General features: G+C 40.1%; 1 protein-coding gene and 1 pseudogene across 6 annotated transcripts in view; both read right to left on the minus strand.

Moving 5' to 3' along the window:
• Positions 1–22,380, minus strand: part of CFAP61 (cilia and flagella associated protein 61) — a 302,443-nt gene that overhangs the window by 75,077 nt on the left and 204,986 nt on the right. For 5 of the 6 annotated variants that reach the window (XM_037812259.1, XM_037812260.1, XM_037812256.1 and 2 more), the window contains 3 exons: positions 20,210–20,502; positions 5,612–5,939; positions 4,265–4,356 (listed from right to left, as the gene is read on the minus strand). In XM_037812259.1, the coding sequence (XP_037668187.1) occupies positions 4,265–4,356; positions 5,612–5,939; positions 20,210–20,502 (713 nt within the window). The remainder of the gene's footprint in view (positions 1–4,264; positions 4,357–5,611; positions 5,940–20,209; positions 20,503–22,380) is intronic. The other variant, XM_037812258.1, reaches the window with a different exon arrangement.
• On the minus strand, positions 17,792–18,281 carry LOC119516087 (annotated as a pseudogene).

A 22,380-nucleotide genomic window follows, 5' to 3' on the forward strand; every position in this document is an offset into this window, starting at 1 on the left:
AAAGCATAATATTCCATTTTTTGTGTAAAGCATTTTAACAAAATGTCAATGGTCATTTTCTGTGGTTGGGAGACTGGGTCATTTTCATTGTTTCTTTTTTGTTCATTTGACTATCCTTAGTTTCTAATTTTTAAACAAGGAATACCTATGACTTCTGAAATAAAAAGTTATTTTAAAACATTCTGGCTGGGCTGTGGCAAGTATACTCTTGATGAACAATAGAGGGGGTGGGTAGCAAAGGAAGGAAGGGAGAGAGGGGGGGATGAAGGGAGGGAGGGAGGGAGGAAGGGAGGAAGGGAAGGAGGGACACGTCCCAGTGAGGAGTCCATTGTGGAAGTGGGAGCCTGTCGGGCAAACAGGGAAGCCCACCCTGAGCCCCTGGCTGCAGGGTGTCTGGTCTCCCTAGCTGATTATCTGTTCACTTGTTGCTTTTTACCACAATCATCTCTCTATTACTGGATTACCCCCACCCCCATTGATATTTTAATTCAGGTGTGTTTCCTCAAGTCCTGATGTCCCAAAGTAACAAATACCACCTGGGGTAGGGACACATGACATCACAGAATAATCCCGTCAACTTTACTTGATGGCCTATAATATCCAAAGTTATTTTAGAATTAAAATACACACATATGTATATGACAATGAGGAATGCAACCCCCATGTGACTTTAAAGATCATTTGAGTTTAGCGCCAGCAGCCTTAAGGCATAGGAGGCTATGTTCCTTCGCAGTTAGGGCTGCCTTGCTGAAAAAGTTGGAAAACTACAGTTGAGTGACTATCTGGGGAAGGAGCATGCCCTCGCCTTGGTAGCAGTGGGGATGGGGATCCAGGAGAGGGGGCCGTTGGTAACAGTTCTGCTGCCCAGTTTTGTTGCCAAGTTTCCTCAGAGTGCATTGGAGAGCAGAACAAGCCCTGGTCGTAGCCTCCTCCTGCTGCTTCTCCTTCCTAAAGTTTCTTTATGCTGAGTAATTAAGAAAAGGGAGCCCAGGCATCAAAAAGGCATACCTTGAGATCTACCCATTTGGATGACAAAATCTTGACTTCGCAAAGAGTTTCACTAAATGTCCCACCTACTGCTTACAAGGACTGCCTTGTGTTTGGGATGGCTGACCTGGATTCTTATATGTGGCCGAAGCAGAGCATGTGGAGTCAGAGCCACAGTTACTTAGTTGGTGGGTGTTCTTGATAAGTTCTCGGAGCCCTGCTGGTTTGCTTGCTGAGAGCAGGGAGAAGAATCTGTGCCCTCCAATGTCAACCTGTTTGAGGAGTGTGGTATCGTCTGCATTGTGTTCAGTGATTTCTTCTGTTGTCATGGATCTTCTTTTTTCATTTTTGGTCTTAAATTTAAGGACTGAAAAACAATCATTGGGTTTCCTCTGTATATTTTGTCAGCATACCCCTAAGTGTACAGTGTATTACAGCTGTGAGGGCTTAATGAGTTCAGAAAACAGCCATACTACAGAGGAAGTAATGAAAAGGCAATGGCTTAATACATTGTGTTATGATAGCTAATATCCATTTTAATGAGATTTGGCACTTTGTCAGCATAATTTGGGGGCCAACCTGGAAGCTGAGAAGGCATCAAAATGCTTTCCATTGTCATTAAAGGAAACTCACCTATAGAGGGGTTTCTCAGATACAAATTACCCTTTTTGGGGGTTGGGTGGGGGGTGCCTATGTAAATTCCCAAGGTCGTGCCTATTTACAGTTGCAGACAGAATCAGCAATGCTTTCTGCCTATCCTCATGGAAAATCGCTCCCCTGAATAACAACTGAAGGCACCGTCTGCCCCTGCCACTCCACAGGGTAATGATGATCATTTCACTACTTTCCGATTATGTGAGCTATGTCTAGTTTCTTCCTTTTTTTAAGCATTTAAGGAAATTGTTGGGCAATTTGGATCTTGAATTTAAGATTTCGATGAAGTAACCTAGTTCTGGTGGTGGTGTTTTTCCCCCTTCCTTTTTTTTTTCCCCTCTGAATACAATTATCCTTATGAATTCCTTTATTATTTTTTAACAAAGGTTGGAAAATGGCTCCGAAATTCGTGCCAAATGAAAGCCACATGATTAATCAGACTTAATGTTCAAGAAATCAGGTTCCCAAGTCCCATGATGAACACATAATTTTAAATTTAATGGTATCCAAAGCAGAATTTGTTGTGACAAATTTCTTTATTCCATGGTATATAAGCCAACAAAGCATGTGGACTGGAATCTGTAAATTAGTTTACTATGTAGACTATTTGGGGTCCCTTTTCTTCCTTTTGTCAGATTTTCTCTCAAAGAGCTCATGAATTACTAAAGAATCCTCTGACATTAACATTCCATTTGGTGAGTATTATAAAAGTCTGATAAGATTTGTCTGTACTGCATTTATAGTAAGAATAATAATTTAGTTTTTCTAGTGAAATATTATTCAATGGGTTCCATTCTTCATCAATTGGCTATGTTTAGGTGAATGCCTGATCATTTTGGCAACAATTTTACATAATCAAATTAATTCTACACCAGAAGATTGCCATGGAACAATCCTACTTTTTTTTTTCTTGGAGAATAAAAATGGAAAAATCTGTTTAGATCTTCTGTACTAATTAAAAAGGAGGTCCACCTGGCAAAATGGTTAATTAAAGTCAGGGGTCCTGTTCAAATACTGTCATAGCACTAGCCAAATAATCTATTTAAGTTGCATTCTTATTAAAACTCTCATTATCTGAAAACTCCTTTGGCTCCTCCTTTGGCTTTATTCACAGAGAGAGCCAGTAGATCATAAGTAAATGACTCCTCAAGTATCAGGCAGTGTCTTTGAAAAACCTGGTCCAAAGATCAATATTTTCTAGCTCTTCTGTATCTTAGCTGAAGTTATTTATCTATGATAACCAAAGAGCTCAGCCTCCCTCTCAACACATCTTCTGGGTTTTATCTTGTTCGACTCTCCAGGCTGCCATGGTAGAGCATCTAATGTCCTGCCTCATTAGTGGCAGATGGTATTTTCCAAGGATGACCACAAAGATGTCTCCCATCCAGATACTTGTCTACAACATGACCTTGACATTCTTCCCTTTGAGGGATGAGCACTATGACCTCTTCCCTTGAATTTTGGTGGGCTTATGACTGCTCCACCAAATAGAATGTGGGGGAGGTGATGCAGTGTGACTTCCGAGACTGGATTATAAAAGGTAATGCAGCTTGTGACTTGCCTTTTGAGCTTGAAACCCTGAGCTGTCATGTAAGAAGTCTGACTACTCTGAGGCTGCATGCTGTGAGGAAGCCCGGGCCACCCGGACAGCCCAAAGGTGGAAGCTCTGGGCCGTACTCTCTGTCTTCAAGTCATCCCAGTCCAGGTACTGTTCATATGAGTAAACAAGTCCTCAGTGATCCAAACCATCGAGTCGCCCCCAGCCTTCCAGTCTCCCCAGCTGAGGCTCAGACATCCTGGAGCAGACAGAAGCCATTCCTGCTGTGCCCTAAATGAATAGGTATTTTATACCACTAGGTTTTATTGCATGGCAACAGAAACTGGAATGCCATTCACCATGATCCTATGGTTTTCCTTACTGGTTAAGACAATTTTGCATCAGACCCTGTGTATAGGGCACCTAAAAGAATCTGGGAAAGGCCTAATGGAAATAAGTTTTAAACACCTAGCATCTGTTCTTTCCCTGGAAGAGCCAGTTCTTTTTATTTATCTGGAACTGTGATTAACAATATTCACTACTGACTGGCCACCCATTTTATGCCAGGAAGTGTTACTTTATATATGATTCCTAATAACATAAAGAGAAGTTAAATAAAGCACTCAAGGTCCCATGGGAAGTAAATAGAAAAGCAGTGATTCAGACTTCCTGACAGAGGAAGGTGAGAGGCCAATAGCCTCTGTGTCTCCTTTTGGGGAATTTTCCCAAACACCCCATCCAACAGCTTCTACTAATGTCTCATTGGCCAGAACCTGCCACATGGACAGCCATATTTTCAAGGAAACCTGGGAAGTTTTAAGTTGGTCACATTGTTGACTCTCAAAAAATATTCAGACTAAGAAGATGGCAACAGGTATTAGCTAGGCAACTACCAGTGTCTGTGTCACTGACTAAAAGCAAGCAGGACACAGCAGGAAGGAAAGTCCCAGTTGACAACAACCCCAAGTCTGTGACCCTTTCTCAGGGAGTCTTACATTATGCTAAAGACTTTGAATAAGGAATCTCACCCACCTGTACACAAAGCGTTATATTTGAAAGTGAGGTGAATTTGGGAATAATACTTACGGAATCAGGCTGAGCCATTTGTACTTCCAAGGGAGTTGGAATGGCAGGCTTGGCAATGTGCAGATAATGGTAATGCCCGGGAAGAATGCCTCCTAGAGAAATGACAAGTTTCCCTCATTTTAAAGTACTTGTTAATGAGGTGAGTAATGGAGCTTATATTTTCATGAAAGTACAAAGAGAGATGGTTACAGATTTTCCCAAGAAAGTACTGCCAATAGCAAGAAACACCTGAGATGGTTGGACTTTTTTGGAAAAAAAATCAATGTAAATGTCCCGTTACATCCATAACATAACCACCAGTGTTTTAGGAAGACCCATCAAGCAGATCCTGTATGTCCTGCGATTTCCCCTCACTCCTGGCACCCTAACCTGTACCTGCCAAAGCCACATGAAGATGTGTAGAGGCTGTACGTGTTGCAGTGATGTTCCCATTCCATCACTCCTCCAACACATAACCAAAATATTTTAAAAATTGAACTTTATAAGGAAAATCAACAATTTTCTTTGTTCAATGCTTTTGAAAACTATCGTTATCAAAGCCTTAATATTTTTTAGCTTGGCCCTGAAGTGTGTCCTGATCAGTCTCTGGCGTCTGTCACTCATCCCTTCTCTTCCTTCCCTATGCCACCACCTTTCCTACATCCAGGGTAAGAAGCAGGACAGGACCTTGCCAAGGTCATTTAGTCAGGTAGAGAAAGGCAAGGACTGAAAGGGAGATCTTTTGACTTTTTAGTCTGATGTTCTGTCCACTGGCTTTGGGGTTACAATTTTGTAAATACGTGCATTTTTCTGGTCAACAGTCCACAACATTCCAAGACATCATTTTCAAAGGATTCTCTCCCTGAAATCAAAGGAACCCTGTTTTACTCATAAAATTATCTCCTTAGAGACCAAGAAGGCTTAGGGAGTAAAAGTGGATTGTATTACAGCTGCAAATGGCTTCGCTTATCTCTCCAGAGAGCAGGCTAAGGCCGGGGCTGGCTTGGAATGATCTCCTTATATCTGAACTTAAAGTGTAAATGGAAGTTTGGGGTTAGATAAAGGGGGCACGCTGTCACTCACAGCTGTAAGTGAGCCCCAGGAAATTTACTGATCCTGCCCTAGTTTCAGTTTTCTTATCTGTAAAATGGGACCACAGCTGTAGTGTGCTCCATAATAAGTGCTCAAAATGCAAAAGACCAAAATAATACTAGTGTCAGGTCCATAAGAAAATCTTAAAAGGAGGAAGCTCCCTCCTCTGTTTCTGGGGCAACCAGCTTAGGGACTGAAGAGCCTCCTCACCAAGGCTTAAAGAGAAGGACGGAGGGTGGGGCTGAACACTGACCCAATCAGCCTTGGATCACACACCTTGGATCTTGGCTCCCTTGTACATGGGGATGAGTCGATCAAGGTCAGCTGGTGGTTCAGTCACAGGCTCAAGGGTTGGATCAAAGAGATTGAGCATGGCTGCTGCAAGCTGAAAGCCGATTTCTTTGGAACTGAAGCTGCTGTGTGTCCAGTCCTTTGAATAATATCGGTTGGAGAACTTGGTGAGCGACCCAGCAGCCCTGATGGCTATGTCGTTGGTGTGGAAGTTGGTATCAATCACTAGTCGGCCATCATAGACAAGACATGCATCGTTGAATGCTTTAAAAGTTTCATAATCCACGTTCTTTTCACAGAAGCTGAAGAACATCTGAAAAGTGAACAGCCACATTATTACTTGGTTAACACTCTTCATTTCACTTTCCCAAGAGTGTGAGGAGACTTCAGAGCATTTTATTATTTGGGGGACAAAAGTTCTACTAAAAGTTTGTCATAATAGCGTGTGTGTGTTTACATGGGAGGGAGGGAGGAAGGAGGGGAGGGAAGGAAGAGAGAGATAGAATATAGATAGAGAAAGAAAGAGAGAGAGAGAGAATATAAACATATAAGATTATCTGATATCACTATTTATCACTCAATCGACACATCTAGTGGAGAGGATGCAGAGCGATGGAATATCTACTACAAGAGCAAATTTTTCTCCCTGCTAGGAGGTACACATTTGTAGGGACCCCCCCCCCTTCATTCTCCCTCATTTTGAATAGCCCTGCCTCAGCCTCCTGCCATTTACACATGCTGTGTCTGACAGATGCTTAGGCCTCTCTAGGTTTTTTCTTTGAGTGACCTTCTCTGGTCACTCCAGTCTTCCAATTGCCTCATTCCTGGCCATTTACACCCAGCAAGCCTGGCCCTGTAGGATGCAGAGAGGCTGAGAGCACCGCAGTGGAAATGATACCAGGTCTGGGGTCCCGATTTGCTGCTTCCTGTTCTGGTCTGGCAGACATGCACTCAGTGAACAGTTACGGTGAGCCTCCCATACGAGGCACTGTGCTACGGAGGGGCCCCAAAGCCTTCTACCTGCTACTTAGAAGTGATCTGTATGTTCCCCTCCATTCTCTGCCCCAATTCCAATGCTTTCTCATGCCCTTCTGGACATCTTCTTTCATACTGATATTGAAAGTCATTAAAGCAGTCCACAAAGCAGTTGTTATTGGAATAGTTGAGAGAAATTCAATTATTTTAATCTTTACCTAAATATAGTTTGCTACCCTATTAAAAGCATGCTAAAAATGACCATATGACATGGGTCCCAAAATACCACTGGCTGCCTCGACCATTGCTCCACTTGCCTGCTTTACTACCTCACCTGCCCCATTCTGTACAGCTATCAGTTGTTCTGGGCCACAGGTACCCCCATTCCATACCCCCTCCCCACACCCATGTACAGGGAGCCATCTGATCCTGCGGCCCAATATGGTAGCCTCTAGCCACATGTGGCTAGATAAACGTAAATCTAAATTAATTACAATAAAATTCCATTAAAAATTCAGTTCCTGGGTCACAGTAGCCCATTTAAAGTGCTCAAGAGCCATAAGTTTGATGGTTACCATACAAGATGGGGCAGATATAAGCCATTTCCATCATCAGAGAGAGTTCTATTGGACAGCCTAGACTCAGATCCACCATTTCTATGATCTTTTTCTTCCTCTGGGGGAGCCCACATGGTCTTCTCTCTTTCCTCATCTTTATTCACTCAGTTATTTAATGCCATCCCAGTTAATCCCATCCCAGACAGCTGCTTCCTTTCAAATCTCTTTAAAGTTCTTTTTGTCTTATAACTCTTACCCAGTGACCACATGAAAATATATTTCTCTGGGTCTTCCTTTGACTCTGAATATTTCTATCTACCTATCCTCCCTCTTTTTTTCTCTCCCCAGCTTCCTTCCCATCATTTGTCCTTGACTCAACCAAGAATCATCCTAACAGACAAGAGTTATACATTTGTTACATCTATATAAAAATATGGAAAGCCATTTATCTGAATTGAAATCATACATATAAAACGGTCCATCCACCTCTTGAGCCCTTAAAAATACCCAGAAGTCCCCTTTAGCATCCCCACAAAAGTCCTTCTACCTGGATAGTTTGTGTTCTAATTAAACTTACTTTTCATTAAGCAGCACAGTAAGTATACTAGTTCTTCTTCTCTTGGGTTTTAAAAATTACTAGTATTGCAGAAATATTATTTTATGTATAAGTATACTAGTTCTTCTTTCTTGGGTTTTAAAAATTTCTAGTATTGCAGAAATATTATTATATGTGTAGGCATTCACTATTTTGGCTACATTTGGAGTTTCATAGGAGTTCATGGACTACACCAAAAACCAAATAAGCATATCTAACATTGTAAATGGGAACATGAATTGTAAGTTACAGACCTCTCAAATACAGCCCATGTTCTCCTGTAATGCCAATGGAACATTACACAGTGAGTAAAAATATGACGTACAAAAATCTGGCCACATTGATGTTGTTCTGAATAAATATTTCAAGACCACTTATATTGATATTTCTGATTAGGGAGAGCAAAAACTCCCTGGTTAGCTTGGAAGGAGGGTGAGAGTCAGCAATCTGATAAGCTTCATCCATTCATTCACACATTCAGAAGAACACTTGATATGCCAAGCACTGCGCAAGGGCCCAAGAACATCCCTGGAGTTTACAATCTAACTGGAGAAATGAACATCAAAGAAGTCATCTCATAGATGAGCAAAGGATTTTTGGAATGTGACCAGTGTTGTGTAGGAAAGGTAGAGAGTGCCTCAAAAGCCAGTGTACCTGGGAGCCTAACCTGGCTGGAGGCTGGACCATCTGAGGCCCTCAAATGGGGCTCAGAACACCAATTTCAAGGGAGTCCTGTTTCTAGCTTGGTGGCATCAACTGTCAGATGAATCTTCCCACTAATATAACTATAAACTCTGGTCAAAATATAAAAAGGCTACCTGAGGATTCTGATGAGTGTTTAAAAAGAGGTATATTGTGTAGGGGAATAAAAACTTGGAACCACGACCAGCAAGGGGTAATTTCCCTTTTTTTTTTTTTTTTTTTTTTGGTGGTGACTTTTTTTTTCAGAGGGTGAGCTATAGGCATTTTATGGGCTTAATGAAGGAACAGAGATGACGGAGGAAAGAGTGAACTTAAGTTATATCAATAGACATTATCCAATGTGAAAAGCAGAGAGAGGGAGGGAGGGAAGGAGGGAGAAAGGGGGAGAGAGAGAGAGAGAGAGAGAGAGAGAGAGAGAGCAAATGAACAGAGCCTTAAAGCCCCAAGGGATAATAGAAAAATGTCTAATAAATAAAATTGGAGTCCCTGAAGAAGAGGAAAGAAGAATGGGGCAAAATAATATTTAAAGAAACAATGGCCAAGAACTTTCATAAATTTATAAATTCAAGAAGCTCTATGAACCCCAAACAAGATAAATTCAAGAAAATCATGCCTAGAGACATAATAATCATGGGATCCCACAGCATCAAACTGCTGAAAACCAAAGAGAAAGAGAAAGAATCCAGGGGAAATGATACATTTCATACAGGGGAACAATAATTGAATGAATGAAGATTTTTAATCAAAACTCACAGATAACAGAAGGTGGTGAAACACTTTAATGTGCTGAAAGAAAGAGAAGAAAAACCTGTCAACCCAGAATTCTGTATCAGTGAAAACATCCTTCAAGAATGAAGAAAAATATATTTTCAGATAGAGGAAAACTAAGAGAATTTACTGCCAGCAGACTTGTAATACAGGAAATGCTATAGGAAGTCCTTCAGGCCAAAGAGTGATTGTATCAGAGGGAAACTTAAGACCTTCAGAAATAAAGAGCAACAAAGTTGGCAAATATTTGTGTAAAAACAAAAGATTTTTTCTTCTTATGTTCTTTAAAATATATATGACTGTTTAAAACAAAAATTACAATATTGTCTTGTTGATTTTTCAATGTATAAAGATGATATGGAAAGAAGGGATTCATTATAGTTGCAAGGTTTTTACATTTTATATGAAATGGTAACAATATTAACTCTAAATAGTTAATATGGATATTATATTTCATACAGCAACCACTAAAAAATAAGATATACCTAAAAAGCCAATCAAAAGAGAATACTAAAAAATTACTCTAATAATCTAAAGGAAAGCAATCAAGGGAGGGTGGGGCAGAAGAGCAAAAAACAGAGGGAATAAACAGAAAGCTAAGAAAATAGTATAGACCTAAATCTTACCATATCAATAATTACATTAAATATTGATGATCTAAACATTTCAATTAAAAGGCAGAGATAGTCAGAAAGGATTAAAAGGCAAGACCATGTGATAGGCAGAATCCTAAGGTGGTCTCCCAAGATTCCCACCCCTCCCTGTGAGTGAGGGTGTGATCTGAGAATATGATGAAATAGTCACTCCTGTAATTAGGCTATGATATATGGCAAGTCAACTTAAAGAAAGAGAGATTATCCTCATGGATATGATCTAATAAGGTGAGCTCTTAAAAGGGACCAGACTTTTCCTGAAGGAAACTCAAAGATGTGGGGGATTTGACATGAAGGAGATTATCAATTGCTGGCTTGGTGATGGAAGATGCCACATGGCAAGGAATGTGGACAGTCTCTAGCAGGGAGAATGGCCCCTGGTTTAACCAGCAAAGAAATAGGACCTTTGTCCTATAGCTGCAAGGAACTGAATTCTACCACAACCAGATGAGCTTGGAAGACCCCATGCCTGGACTTCTGACTTACAGAACAACTGTGCGCTAATAAATAGTTGTTTTAAGCTGCCATGTTTGTGGTAATTTGTTATGTAGTTGTGATAGACTGAATTATGTACTCCTGATTAAGACATGTTCTTAATCTGCATTTCTGTGGGTATGAGCCCTCTGTAAATAGAATCTCGTGAGGATGTTAGTCTTAGTTGAGGTGTGGTCCAATGGAATGAGATTGGGTCTCACTCTGGATTATTGGAGTCCTTTATAAGCAGAAGAAAGTCAGACATAGAGAAAGCCACAGGGTGAAGCCAGAAGCTGGAAGTTAGGGGAAACTCAGAAGAAAAAGGAGAGGACATCACCATGTGACAGGAAAGCCAAGGAACCAACCCCAAGGATTGCCAGCAAGCTGGGTCCAGTAGGCTACTGACCTTGGGAGACAGCATGGTCTTGCCATGCCTTTATTTGGACTTCTGGACTCTGAAACCATGAGCCAATAAATTCCTATTATTTAAGCTAACCCATTTTATGGTATTTGTGATAGCAACTAAGGCAGAACTACGCTAGCAGTTATAAAAATACTAATACAATATTCTTTATGATACCTCGAAGAGACACAGTTTGGACATATAGAGATGGATAGGTAGAAAGTAAATGGGTGGAAAAATACATACCATGCAAACATATAAACAGAAGAATGTTGAAACAGCTATATTAATATCTGATATAGTAGACTTTTTTTAAATGTTTTTTTTTATATTTTTTATTGAGATTGTTCACATACTATACAACTATCCAAAGATCCAAAGTGTACAATCAATTGCCCATGGTACCATCATACAGCTGTGCATCCATCAACACAATTAATTACTTTTTTCAATTTTTAGGACATTTTCATTACTCCAGAAAAGAAATAAAGACAAAAAAGGAAACCCTGATCTCCCCATACCCCAAACCACGCCCCTCTCTATTACTGATTCATAGTTTTGGTATAGTACATTTGTTACTGTTGATGAAAGAATGTAAAAACACTAACTGTAGTACATAGTTTGCAATAGGTATATTTTTTTTTTCCTATATGCCTCTCTATTATTAACTTCTAGTTATAGCGTCATACATTTGTTCTAGTTCGTGAGAGAGATTTCTCATATTTGTATAGTTAATCACAGACATTGTTCATCACAAGATTCACTGTTTTATACATTCCCATCTTTTAACTTCTAACTTTCCTTCTGGTGACATGCATGACTCTAAGCTTACCCTTTCCACCACCTTCACACACCTTTCAGCACTGTTAGTTATTCTCACAACATGCTACCATCACCCCTGTCCATTTCCAAACATTTAAGTCCACCCTAGTCGAACATTCTGCTCATAATAAGCAACCGCTCCCCATTCTTTAGTTTCATTCTATATCCTGGTAACTTTTATTTCACGTCTATGAGTTTACATATTATAACTAGTTCATATCAGTAAGACCCTGCAATATTTGCCTTTATGTGTCTGTCTTCTTTCACTCAATATAGTGCCCTCAAGATTTCTTCATCAACCCATTTCTTTTAAGATGGTTTTGTTCACACACCATACATTCCATCCTAAGTAAACAACAGTTGGTTCCCTGTGTAGTCACGTAATTTAGGTATTCAGCACCACTGCCACTATCTATAAAGGACATCTCCATTTCTTCCACAAAGATGGAGAAAGAGTCAAAGGAAGCAGAGAGGCAAAAGAAAAAGAAAAGAGAAAGACAGGAGAAAAAAAAAAAAAAGCCAACCAACCAACCAAAAAAAAAAAAAACCTTGATAGCTAAAAAGCAACAAACGTAAAGATAGCATTAACTTAAAGTAGAATAAAGAGTCAGACATCATCACCAATGCCAGGAGTCCTATACCCTTTTTTAGCTTTGGTACATTGCCTTTGTTATATTAAAGGAAGCATAAAACAATGTTTCCATAAATTATAGTCTCTAGTTTACATTGATTGTATTTTCCCCCCAATCCCACCCTGTTTTTAACACCTTGCAATGTTGACATTCATTTGTTCTACCTCATGTAAAAACATATTTGTACCTTTTATAATCGTTGAGCATCCTAGGTTTCCCGGAGTTACACAGTCCCAGTCTTTATTGTTCATCTTTTGTTCTGGTGTCCCACATGGTCCCAGCCTTCTTCTTTCAACCATATTCACAGTCATCTTCGTTCAGTGTACTTACATTGCTATGTTACTATCTCCCAAAATTGTTTTCCAAACCTCTCACTCCTGTCTTTTCCTTTCTGTCTGCAGTGCTTCCTTTAGTGTTTCCTGTAGAGCAGGTATCTTGTTCACAAACTCTGTCATTGTCTGTTTGTCAGAAAATATTTTAAGCTTTCCCTCATATTTGAAGGATAGTTTTGCCGGATACAGGATTCTTGGTTGGTGGTTTTTCTCTTTCAGTATCTTAAATATATCACACCACTTCCTTCTTGCCTCCATGGTTTCTACTAAGAAATCTGCACATAGTCTTATCAAGTTTCCTTTGTATGTGATGGATCACTTTTCTCTTGCTGCTTTCAGGATTCTCTCTTTGTCTTTGGCATTTGATAATCTGATTATTAAGAGTCCTGGCATAGGCCTATTCAGATCTATTCTGTTTGGGGTACGCCGCACTTCTTGGATCCATAATTTTATGTCTTTCACAAGAGATGGGAAATTTTCATTGATTATTTCCTCTATTATTGCTTCTGCCCTGTTCCCTTCTCTTCTACTTCTGGGACACCAATGACACGTAAATTCTTGCTTTTTGTTTTGTCCTTAAGTTCCCAGAGATGTTGCTCATATTTTTCCATTCTTTTCTCTGTATGTTTTCTGTGTGTTGGCTTTCAGGTGCCTTGTTCTCCAGTTCCTGAGTGTTTTCTTCTGCCTCTTGAGATCTGCTGTTGTATGTTTCCATTGTGTCTTTCATCTCTTGTGTTGTGCCATTCATTTCCATAGATTCTGCCAATTGGTTTTTTTAACTTTCGATTTCTACCTTATGTACATCCAGTGTTTCCATTATATGGTTCAGCTCTTTCGCTATATCTTCCCTAAACTTTTTGAATTGACTTATTATTAGTTGTTTCAATTCCTGTATCTCAGTTGAAATGTAAGTTTGTTCCTTTGACTGGGCCATAACTTCATTTTTCTTAGTGTAGGTTGTAGTTTTCTGTTGTCTAGGCATGGTTTCCTTGGTTACCCCAGTCAGGTTTTCCCAGACCAGAACAAGCTCAGATCCCAGAAGGAAGAAATATTCAGTATCAGGGTGTGTCTTAGAAAACTGGTACACTCTGTGATGCATCAGGTCACTGTGCTTTTCTGCCCAGCAGGTGGTGCCTGGCAGCCTATAACTCCTGACTGGTGTAAAGAGGTGTGGCCCGTGGTTGTTTTCCCCCAGGCTTTGGGGTCTGGTTCTGAATGTAAGGCAGATAGTAGAGCTGGGCCCCACCCCTTTCCTCTTAGAGAAGACAGACCCCCTAGGGAGAGGTCATTAGCATTTCAATGGTCTCTCTCTGCCTGTGCTATCTCCACCCTTGTCTCGGTCAGAGCACTGGGAACTGAAAATGGCTGAGATTTTCTCCACTGTGCCGAAACAGGGACCAAAAGTCCCCTTCAGGGCTAGTCTGTGGCAACCCTCCGGCTCCCCAAAGTCAGTTGTCACCCAAAGCCTCTGTCTGCTTGTTGGGGATTCGTAGCTCATAGTGAGCAGTCCACACTCGCTAATTAAAATCCCAGTTGGAGCTCAGCTGAGCTATATTTGCTTGTTTGGAGAGAGCTTCTCTATAGCACCATGAGGCTTTGTAGCTTGGGCTGTAGGGGGAGGGGCCTCCCGGCTTGGATCCTTAGTTTTTACTTACAGATTTTATGCTGTTATCTCGGGCATTTCTCCCAATTCAGGTTGGTGTATGATGAGTAGACGGTCACGTTTATCCCCCTGCAGTTATTCCAGATTATTTACTAGTTGTTCCTGGTTTTATTAGTTGTTCCAGGGGACTAACTAGCTCCCATTCCTCTCTATGCCACCATCATAGATCCTATAGTAGACTTTTAAGATTAGAGATAGTATCAAAGATAAATAGAGCCAGTTCATCATGTTAAAAGGCACAATTCATCAGGAAGATATAGCAGTTATAAATGTTTGTGCTTAATAACAGATCCTCAAAAAAGATAAAGCAAAAAATGACAGAAAATCCCACAATAATACTAGGAGATTTCAATATCCCTCTCTCAGAAAACTGATAGAACTAGACCAAAAAAATCAGTAGAGTCAGAAGATTCAAACATCACTACCAACTGCATTGAATAATTATTTATAGAAAAGATACCCAGACTACTACAACTGCAAAATACTCATTATTTATATGTTCACAGAGGTCATCCATATGCTTGGCCATAAGACAAATCTCAATAAATCTGAAAGGACCGAAATCATAAAGAATATGTTCTCTGTCTACAACAGTATTAAATTAGAAATCAATAAAATATATGATATCCAGAAAAACCTCAGGTATTTGGAAATGAAATAACATACCTCTAGATAATCCAAGGGTCAAAGAAAAATCACAGCAGAGATTAGAAAATATTTTGAACTAAATGGTAATAACTAACTAGGGTTAATTACAGGAATGTGAGATTGGCATTACATCCAAAAAAAATCAATCAATGGAATTCACCATATTAATTGAATGAAAGAAAAAAACAATAGGATCTTTTTAATAGATATGGAAAATTCACTTGACAAAATTCAACAGCCATTCATGATAAGGCCTCTGAACAAACAAAGAATGAAAGTTTACTTCCCCAGTCTGATAAAATGCACCAAAGGAAAACCCATATGTAAATTCATTTTTAAGTGAGAAAGTTTTCTCCTGAGATAGGGAACAAAGCAAGGATGTCCACTTTCTCCACTTTTATTCAGCATTGCACTGGAGGGCCTCATCAGTGGGAAAAATCAAGTGAAGGGAATAAAAGGATTACTTATCAGAAAAAAAGAAGTAAAACTGTTTCTATTTGCAGATGATAGGTTTATGTGGCTACAAAGCAACTACCAGAATAATGTCTCAGTTACAATTTTTATATACAAAATCTATTGCATTTTATATACTAGCAGCAAGCAATTGAAAAAATCTAAAAAAAATCCATTTATAATAGTTCAAAAAAACATAAGCTATTTAGGAATAAATTTAACAAAAACAACTAAGACCTCTATACTTTAAAATATGAAACAGTTCTGAGAGAAATTTAAATAGCAACATATATCATATTCATTGCTTGGGAGACTTGGTACTGCTAAAATGTCAATTCCAAATTAATCTATAAATTAAATGTAATTCCTATCAAAATTCAGCAAGTTTTTTGGGGGTAAAAATTGACAACCTGATATATACATATATATATGAATTTTCCATATCTATTAAAAAGATCCTATTGTTTTTTTCTTTCATTCTATTAATATGGTGAATTCCACTGATTGATTTTTTTGGGTGTTATGCCAATCTCACATTCCTGGAATTAATCCTAGTTAGTCATTATCATTTAGTTCAAAATATTTTCTAATCTCTGCTGTGATTTTTCTTTGACCCTTGGATTATCTAGATGATATATATATCCCCAAAGTCAGTTTTGAAAAAGAAGAACATACTTGGAGAATGTATCTTACCTTATTTATCTTATTTCAAGAGTTACTATAAAGCTATATAATCAAGATGGCTTAGTATTGATTAAAGGATAGACATATAGATCAATGGAAAAGAAAAGAGAGCCCAGAAACAGACCTACACATATATAGTCAATAGACTTTCAACAAAGGCGTCAAAGCAATTCAATGGGACAAAGAAAGTCTTTTAGCTAATGGTGCTTAAGCATTTCGTTATTGGTATAGAAAAATGAGCCTTGACCCTTACTTCACACTATACCCAAAAACAAACTCAAAACTGATCATAAGCCTAAATGTAAAACCTTTCAGAAGAAATACAGGAGAAAATCTTTGCAAGTGTGGACTAAGAAAAGGATTCTTAAGCAGAACACACACAAAAAAACATTAATCATAAAAAAAATATTGATAGATGGCACTTCATCCAAATTTAAAACTCTTGCTCTTTAAAAGGCACCTCTCAGTAAATGAAAAGGCAAGCCACAGACTGGGAGGAAATTCACAACACACATATCTGTTTACAAGATTTGAATTCAGAATGTTTCCAGAACTCTTATAACTCAATAATATAAAGAAAACAACCCAATTTTTAAAATAGGCAAAACAAAAACAAAAACCCCAGACACTTCACAAACCAAAACAGACCAATGACCAATAAACACATGGAAAGATATCCAACAGCATTAACCATCAGGGAAGTACAAATTAAAAACACGCTGATACACCATGCAACAACCAGTAGAATGGCTTAAATTGCAAAGACTTGGCTGACAAGAACATGGAGCAACTGGAACTCATCATACATGGCTGGTGGAAATGTAAAATGGCCCAGCTTCTACGGAAATCACTTTGATTTTAATACAAAATTCAAAGATTCATATAAGCTTCTTATGAAGATAAACATTCACCGACCACAAGGCATAGCCATTCTCTAGGCAAATAGTTAAGAGAAATGAAAATACATGTCTGCACAAAGATATGTACAAGAAGGTTCACAGCAGGTGAAGAAATAAACAAAATCTGGTAAATCCAATGGAATAGTACTCAGCAATAAAAAGAAATGAATTATTGATACATGGCACAATGTGGACGAATCTCAAAAGTCATTATGATGAATGAAAGAAGCCAAACAAAAAATAGTTTGTATGATTCCAGTTATACAAAATCCTGGTTTTAGTACGCCTGAAACACCATCTGTATAACCTTCTTAGGGCTGTTGCAAGAAAGTACCACAACAGAAACTTATTCCTTCACAGTTCTGGAGCCTGGATGTCTGAAATCAAGGTGGCCACAGGCGTACCTTGGCATAGAGCCACATCATTCCCATTTTGGCCTCTGTCTTCACGTGGCCTTCATTGGATTTAGGACCCACTCTAAACCAGTTGACCCTGTTTTAGTTTAATTACATCTGCAAAGACCCCATTTCCAAATAAGGTCACAATTCGCAGGTGCTAGGGCATTAGAACTTCAACTTATCTTTTGGGGGGACACAATTCAACCCACAGAACTATCACTGTCCAAGATAAAGAGCATATTCATCACCACCACAGGTTTCCTTGTACCCTGTCAGAGATGCTGCCCAAAGAAGAAAGAGAGAAAAATACCCTGACTTCTCCCCTCTTTTCATTTCTAATCTCTCACCACTGCCTACCCAGTGCTAAATGTCTCTTCAGAACCTATTTGTCCATAGTTGTCCCACCTACGGTTTTAAAAACAGATTGTAACCAGGTCTTCTGAAATCCTTCTTGAAATACAGCTCATTCTGTTAAAGAAACCCTGGAGCCCAGTCCTATTGATATTGTCAATAGTCTCCAAGAGGTGAGGATGGTAACTTAGTTGAAGGCAACTGGGAGGGGTCTTCAGCAAACTGAGGACCATTGGGAAACTGCATAGGGGCAAATCTTGTCAACAAGATACCAGCTCCTTCGAATAACGCTAGGAGAAGGCCACCCATAGCAGCTGACCCAACCACAGCCACTGGCTCATTTCTTGCTGCCAGAATGGCTTCTTTTAAGGCACCACTTGTGATGCAGTTCCAGGGATCTTCTTTCCCTCTGACTTGAACCATATTGCAGTTGATAACGAAAAACAGACCTCCCCAAACTGCGAAGCTACCTCCCAATTGTGGCGCCCTGTCAACCTCCCTCGTAGTCTGTGGGTTACTCCCACTGGGGAATTGGGAAACCTTTCATAGCTTGAAAGATACCACCACCAATGGTACCCATCGTGAAGGCCCCACCGTAGTCGTCCACAGTTCCCCAGAGCCCGGGGTCCCGTGCGTACTCCTCCATCTTGACTGCACCGGCATGAGCAAAGCTGGGTAAACTGGGCAGAGCCTCACCCCAGTCATCTGGCTGAACACAGATGAGAGTCAGACAGCAACCGAGCCTGGGAGATGGAGTCTGCAGGGGGGAGGTAGGTGCGTGGATATGATAGCAAGCAAGCCAGTGTCCAACCCAGCTTACTTTAGATCATGTTTTAGCAGGAAGGAAGGTGCATCAGATCAAGGCAGTTGAGAGCATTTGCAAGATGTTTCTGCCATGATTCCAATTATAATCTCAACAGTGATGTAAAGGCCAGATGGGGCTGCTAGAGAACCTGTATTCAACTGAATATCTGGGAAGGTTTTCTTGGGCCTCTCTTCCTGTCCGGGGCATGTGCTCATCTCCAGAGGTTACACAGGATAAACTTGGCACATCTTCCAGGATTGTCACTTTGGGGGAGAAAGTTGTGGGTAAAAACATTTTGGCTTTTCCTATCTTAAGTAGGTATGGTGACATACTTGTGGAGATAAGATCACTTTTATATTAAAATAAAATGGACTTTTTTGTGTGTGTTTTTCACTATTCTATGCCTAGCATCTAGGACAGAATGTGGGGCATAGCAGGTGCTCAATAATATTTGTGGAATGAATGAATATATCAATGCGCTAAAGAGTAGAATGTAAAATTTCTATGGATCTTCAGGATCAAATGAGAGATTGCAAAGAAATCTCTTTGATGGCAGTGGTCTGCTTGGAGCCCCTGTCTAGACTCAGGAATGTGGGGGTGACCACCATCCTCTACCCAGAGGGTTACTTGTGTGAGAAGTCCTGACTTAGGCTGACCATCCTCTACTTCCAGGTAAGATATGGCTGTAAACCCCCCCATAATCCCCAACTGGTCTGCCCACTGAGTGTCAGCTGACATTGTTTGTCACATCCTTGACCTACAGAGCCCCAATCCTCACACTGACCTCAGCCCCTATATTGTGTGGGGTCTCCTGCTTCTCAGTTAGAACTGGTCCCTTCCTTTGCCCTCTCCCAATAGCTTCTGCTAATCTTCTGAGCTGGCCACTCTGAGGATACAGCTTGTAAATCAGGCTGTTATGCTCCCCAAGAGAAAAGTGCTATCTTTCTGTATATCTGCCAAGTCTTTACTCCTTGGGGAAAGCCCCACAGTTGCTGTTTCAAGAGTATCCCAGCCCCACCACTGACTTGGAGCCATAGATAGTGTTCTCTTCAGTAAAACTGGTGATGGTTCCCTTTCCAGAGCTATTGGGAAGGGATGAGAGAATTGCACAAGCAGGCAGTCTGATGTCTGGCACATAGCAAGCTCTTGATAAGTCTTAGCCCTCTTCAAATCTTTGATATTCCTTCCACCAAGATGTGGAGTCTAACTCTCCTGCCCTTGAATATGGGCTGACCTTAGGGACTTGTCTCTAGCAATAGAATGCACTGGATTGATGCAGCTTGACTTCTGGGCTAGGTCATTAAAGGTGATATAGCTTCTCCCTAACATATACCCTCTCTCTCTCCATTTGCTCTTAGACCCAAGTCACCATGCTTGGTGAGGAAGCCCAGCCCCGTGAAGGGGCCATTTCTAAGTCTTCCAGCCCAAACCTCAGCTGAGGTTGAGCCAGCATCACAGCCAGATGTGTGGTGACTCCAGCCCCAGCCACTGACTGCAGCTGTCTACATAAGAGACCCCGAATGCAAACTGCTCCGCTGAGCCCAGTCACCCCCAGAATAAGGAGCGATCGTAACAGTAAATGACTGCTGTTTTATGCCACTAGGTTTGGGGTTGGTTTGTTACTTGGCAGTAGACAACCTGGACAGTTAGAAAACAAAACTCAACACCAGTGACTACGAAGTCACTGGCCACAATCCTTCAGACTCCCAATCCCCTGGCAGGTGACGTTTTCCCCAGCCCGAGAGTGCAGCGGCCAGGGGTCTACTTACAGAGCACTGTAGTCGGAAGGGCTTGGTGGGTGTGGTGAAGCTGGCGCTTTGGATGGGGTCGGGGGACTCCCCATTGTTCCACTGCGCCAGAAGCGCATCCCGGTAAATGGTAACTCCTGCCTCTCGAAGTGCATTCTCCACCGCGTTTTCCACCGAGTAGTTGTTGATACAGGTGATGTTGGAAGTGGGTGGGGGGTGCACGAGGTGGATGCTAGAGCCTCTCACGCCAATGTGTAAGAGCATTTCCACTGTAGTGTAGACATCAATTGTATTCCCGTAGACAATGACATTCCCTAGGAAAGGAGAGGAAAATACTAGATATATAGTTTTTTTTTTTTTAAACCCTTATTAGTCAAATGCTAATAATGTCAAATTGCTCCCTATAACCCTCTTATTTTTCTCCTGCTGGGAAGCCAGTGGTGTTACCTAGCAACGGTGACCAAGATAATTTAGTAAAGAATTGGCACAAAACATCCCATAAAGTAGTCAAGTACTTTTAAAGCAGAAATAGGACATTCATTTATGTTCCTGTAATTCGAAAGTTGAAATTATGCTGAATGAAACTGCCTAGAATAAAACCTTGTATCTTTTTTTGTTCCCTTTGTACACTTATTAAAGAAGCAAAATTACAAGTCTGCAATATATACAAGTTCTTCCTAAGAGATGAAAGAACAATTGTTAAAAATGTTCATGCACATTGTGTTACTGATGATATTTTAATGCTTAAATGTTGAACTGGGTTGATTTCGAGCAAATTTTTCCTTCTCTGTGAGCTAAAGACTAGAACATTCTGCCTTTCAATGGATAATTTTATAAAGATTCAAATTTTGATTTTTAGAATTTGAAGTGTCAAGAACTAGCAAGAGGGATTGAGGTGTGTTATTTTGGTGAATAAAAATAAAATCACAAAATAATCTTGAAAGACTTTGGAGGTATAATAGTATTTTGATGGTAATAGCTTATACTATTCCTTTAAAATACTGCAGAAATAATTACATACACTGTCTGCTAGTTTCATCAGTTTTAAGAACAAAGAATGACACTATTAAATGAATGAAACGTATTATATGCTTTTAAATGCTATTTATAACTTTGAATTGGCATTTTTACCTTTTCACAAAGAGAGCTGCTTCTGTAAATTCACTTTCCAGATAAGATGCAAAATTTTTACCACAAAGTATGGACTTCATTGAATCTATCTACAGTGGTTTGGAGTTTTGTACCCCCCAAAAAACACATTCTTAAACTTAGTCCCTTCCTGTGGGTGTGAACCCATTGTAAGAAGGACCTTTTGATGAGGTTACTTCAGTTAGGTGTGACCCACCTCAACCAGAATAGGTCTTAATCCTATTACTGGAGTCCTTTATAAGTGGAATGAAATTTAGACAGAAAGAGAGAAAACCACAGAGAGAGCAACCAAAAGCTGAAATTCAACGGAACCCAGAAGAGAAGGAAGAAGCCAGGAGAGACTGCCATGGGCTTTGCCACGTGACAGAGGAGCCAAGGACCAAGGGTCACCAGCAGCCAGCCCAGAACACCAGTCTGCAGAGGGAAAACATTGCCTCGATGATGCCTTGATTTGGACCTCTCCTAGCCTCAAATCTGTGGGCCAATAAAATTCCATTGCATGGTATTTGCTTGAGCAGCTAAGGAAACTATAAACACTATCTATTTATTTTTCACCTGTTTATAAAATGGTATGAAAAGGAATTTTACAAGGCAAAATAAATGGCAAATGTCTTTATTAAATTTGGTTTAATAAATTATGCAAAAATCTATTTCAATCCAAAATTCAAAGGAGCTGTGATGGTTTGTCTTATCTGTTTAGAAAAAAAAAAGTACTAGAATAAATTTCCAGTTGCTTCTCTGAGGGTAACAGCATCTACAAATTACTCCCATACTCCCTGTTTCTCAAATATGGACTGCCAAAAGGGCATTGAAGCCAGAGAGCAGGGTCCTTCCTTCTTGCTTTCTCTAGGATACTCCAATCTTGTGGTTATGATTCCCTCTCTCTTCAGCTGCTCAAATGCAACATTCCTCAGTGGGCTGCATTTCCTTGGCTGAAAGAACTAACCTTTTGCTTAAATTATTGAGGCTTCCACTTGCTGTGAGCAGTGAATTCTGGCTACCTGACAGAACAAAGGGTCCTCCTGACAGGAAAGCCAGAACCT

The sequence above is a fragment of the Choloepus didactylus genome, chromosome 19 (assembly GCF_015220235.1).
Source record: "Choloepus didactylus isolate mChoDid1 chromosome 19, mChoDid1.pri, whole genome shotgun sequence".
NCBI classification, from domain to species: Eukaryota; Metazoa; Chordata; class Mammalia; order Pilosa; family Megalonychidae; genus Choloepus; species Choloepus didactylus.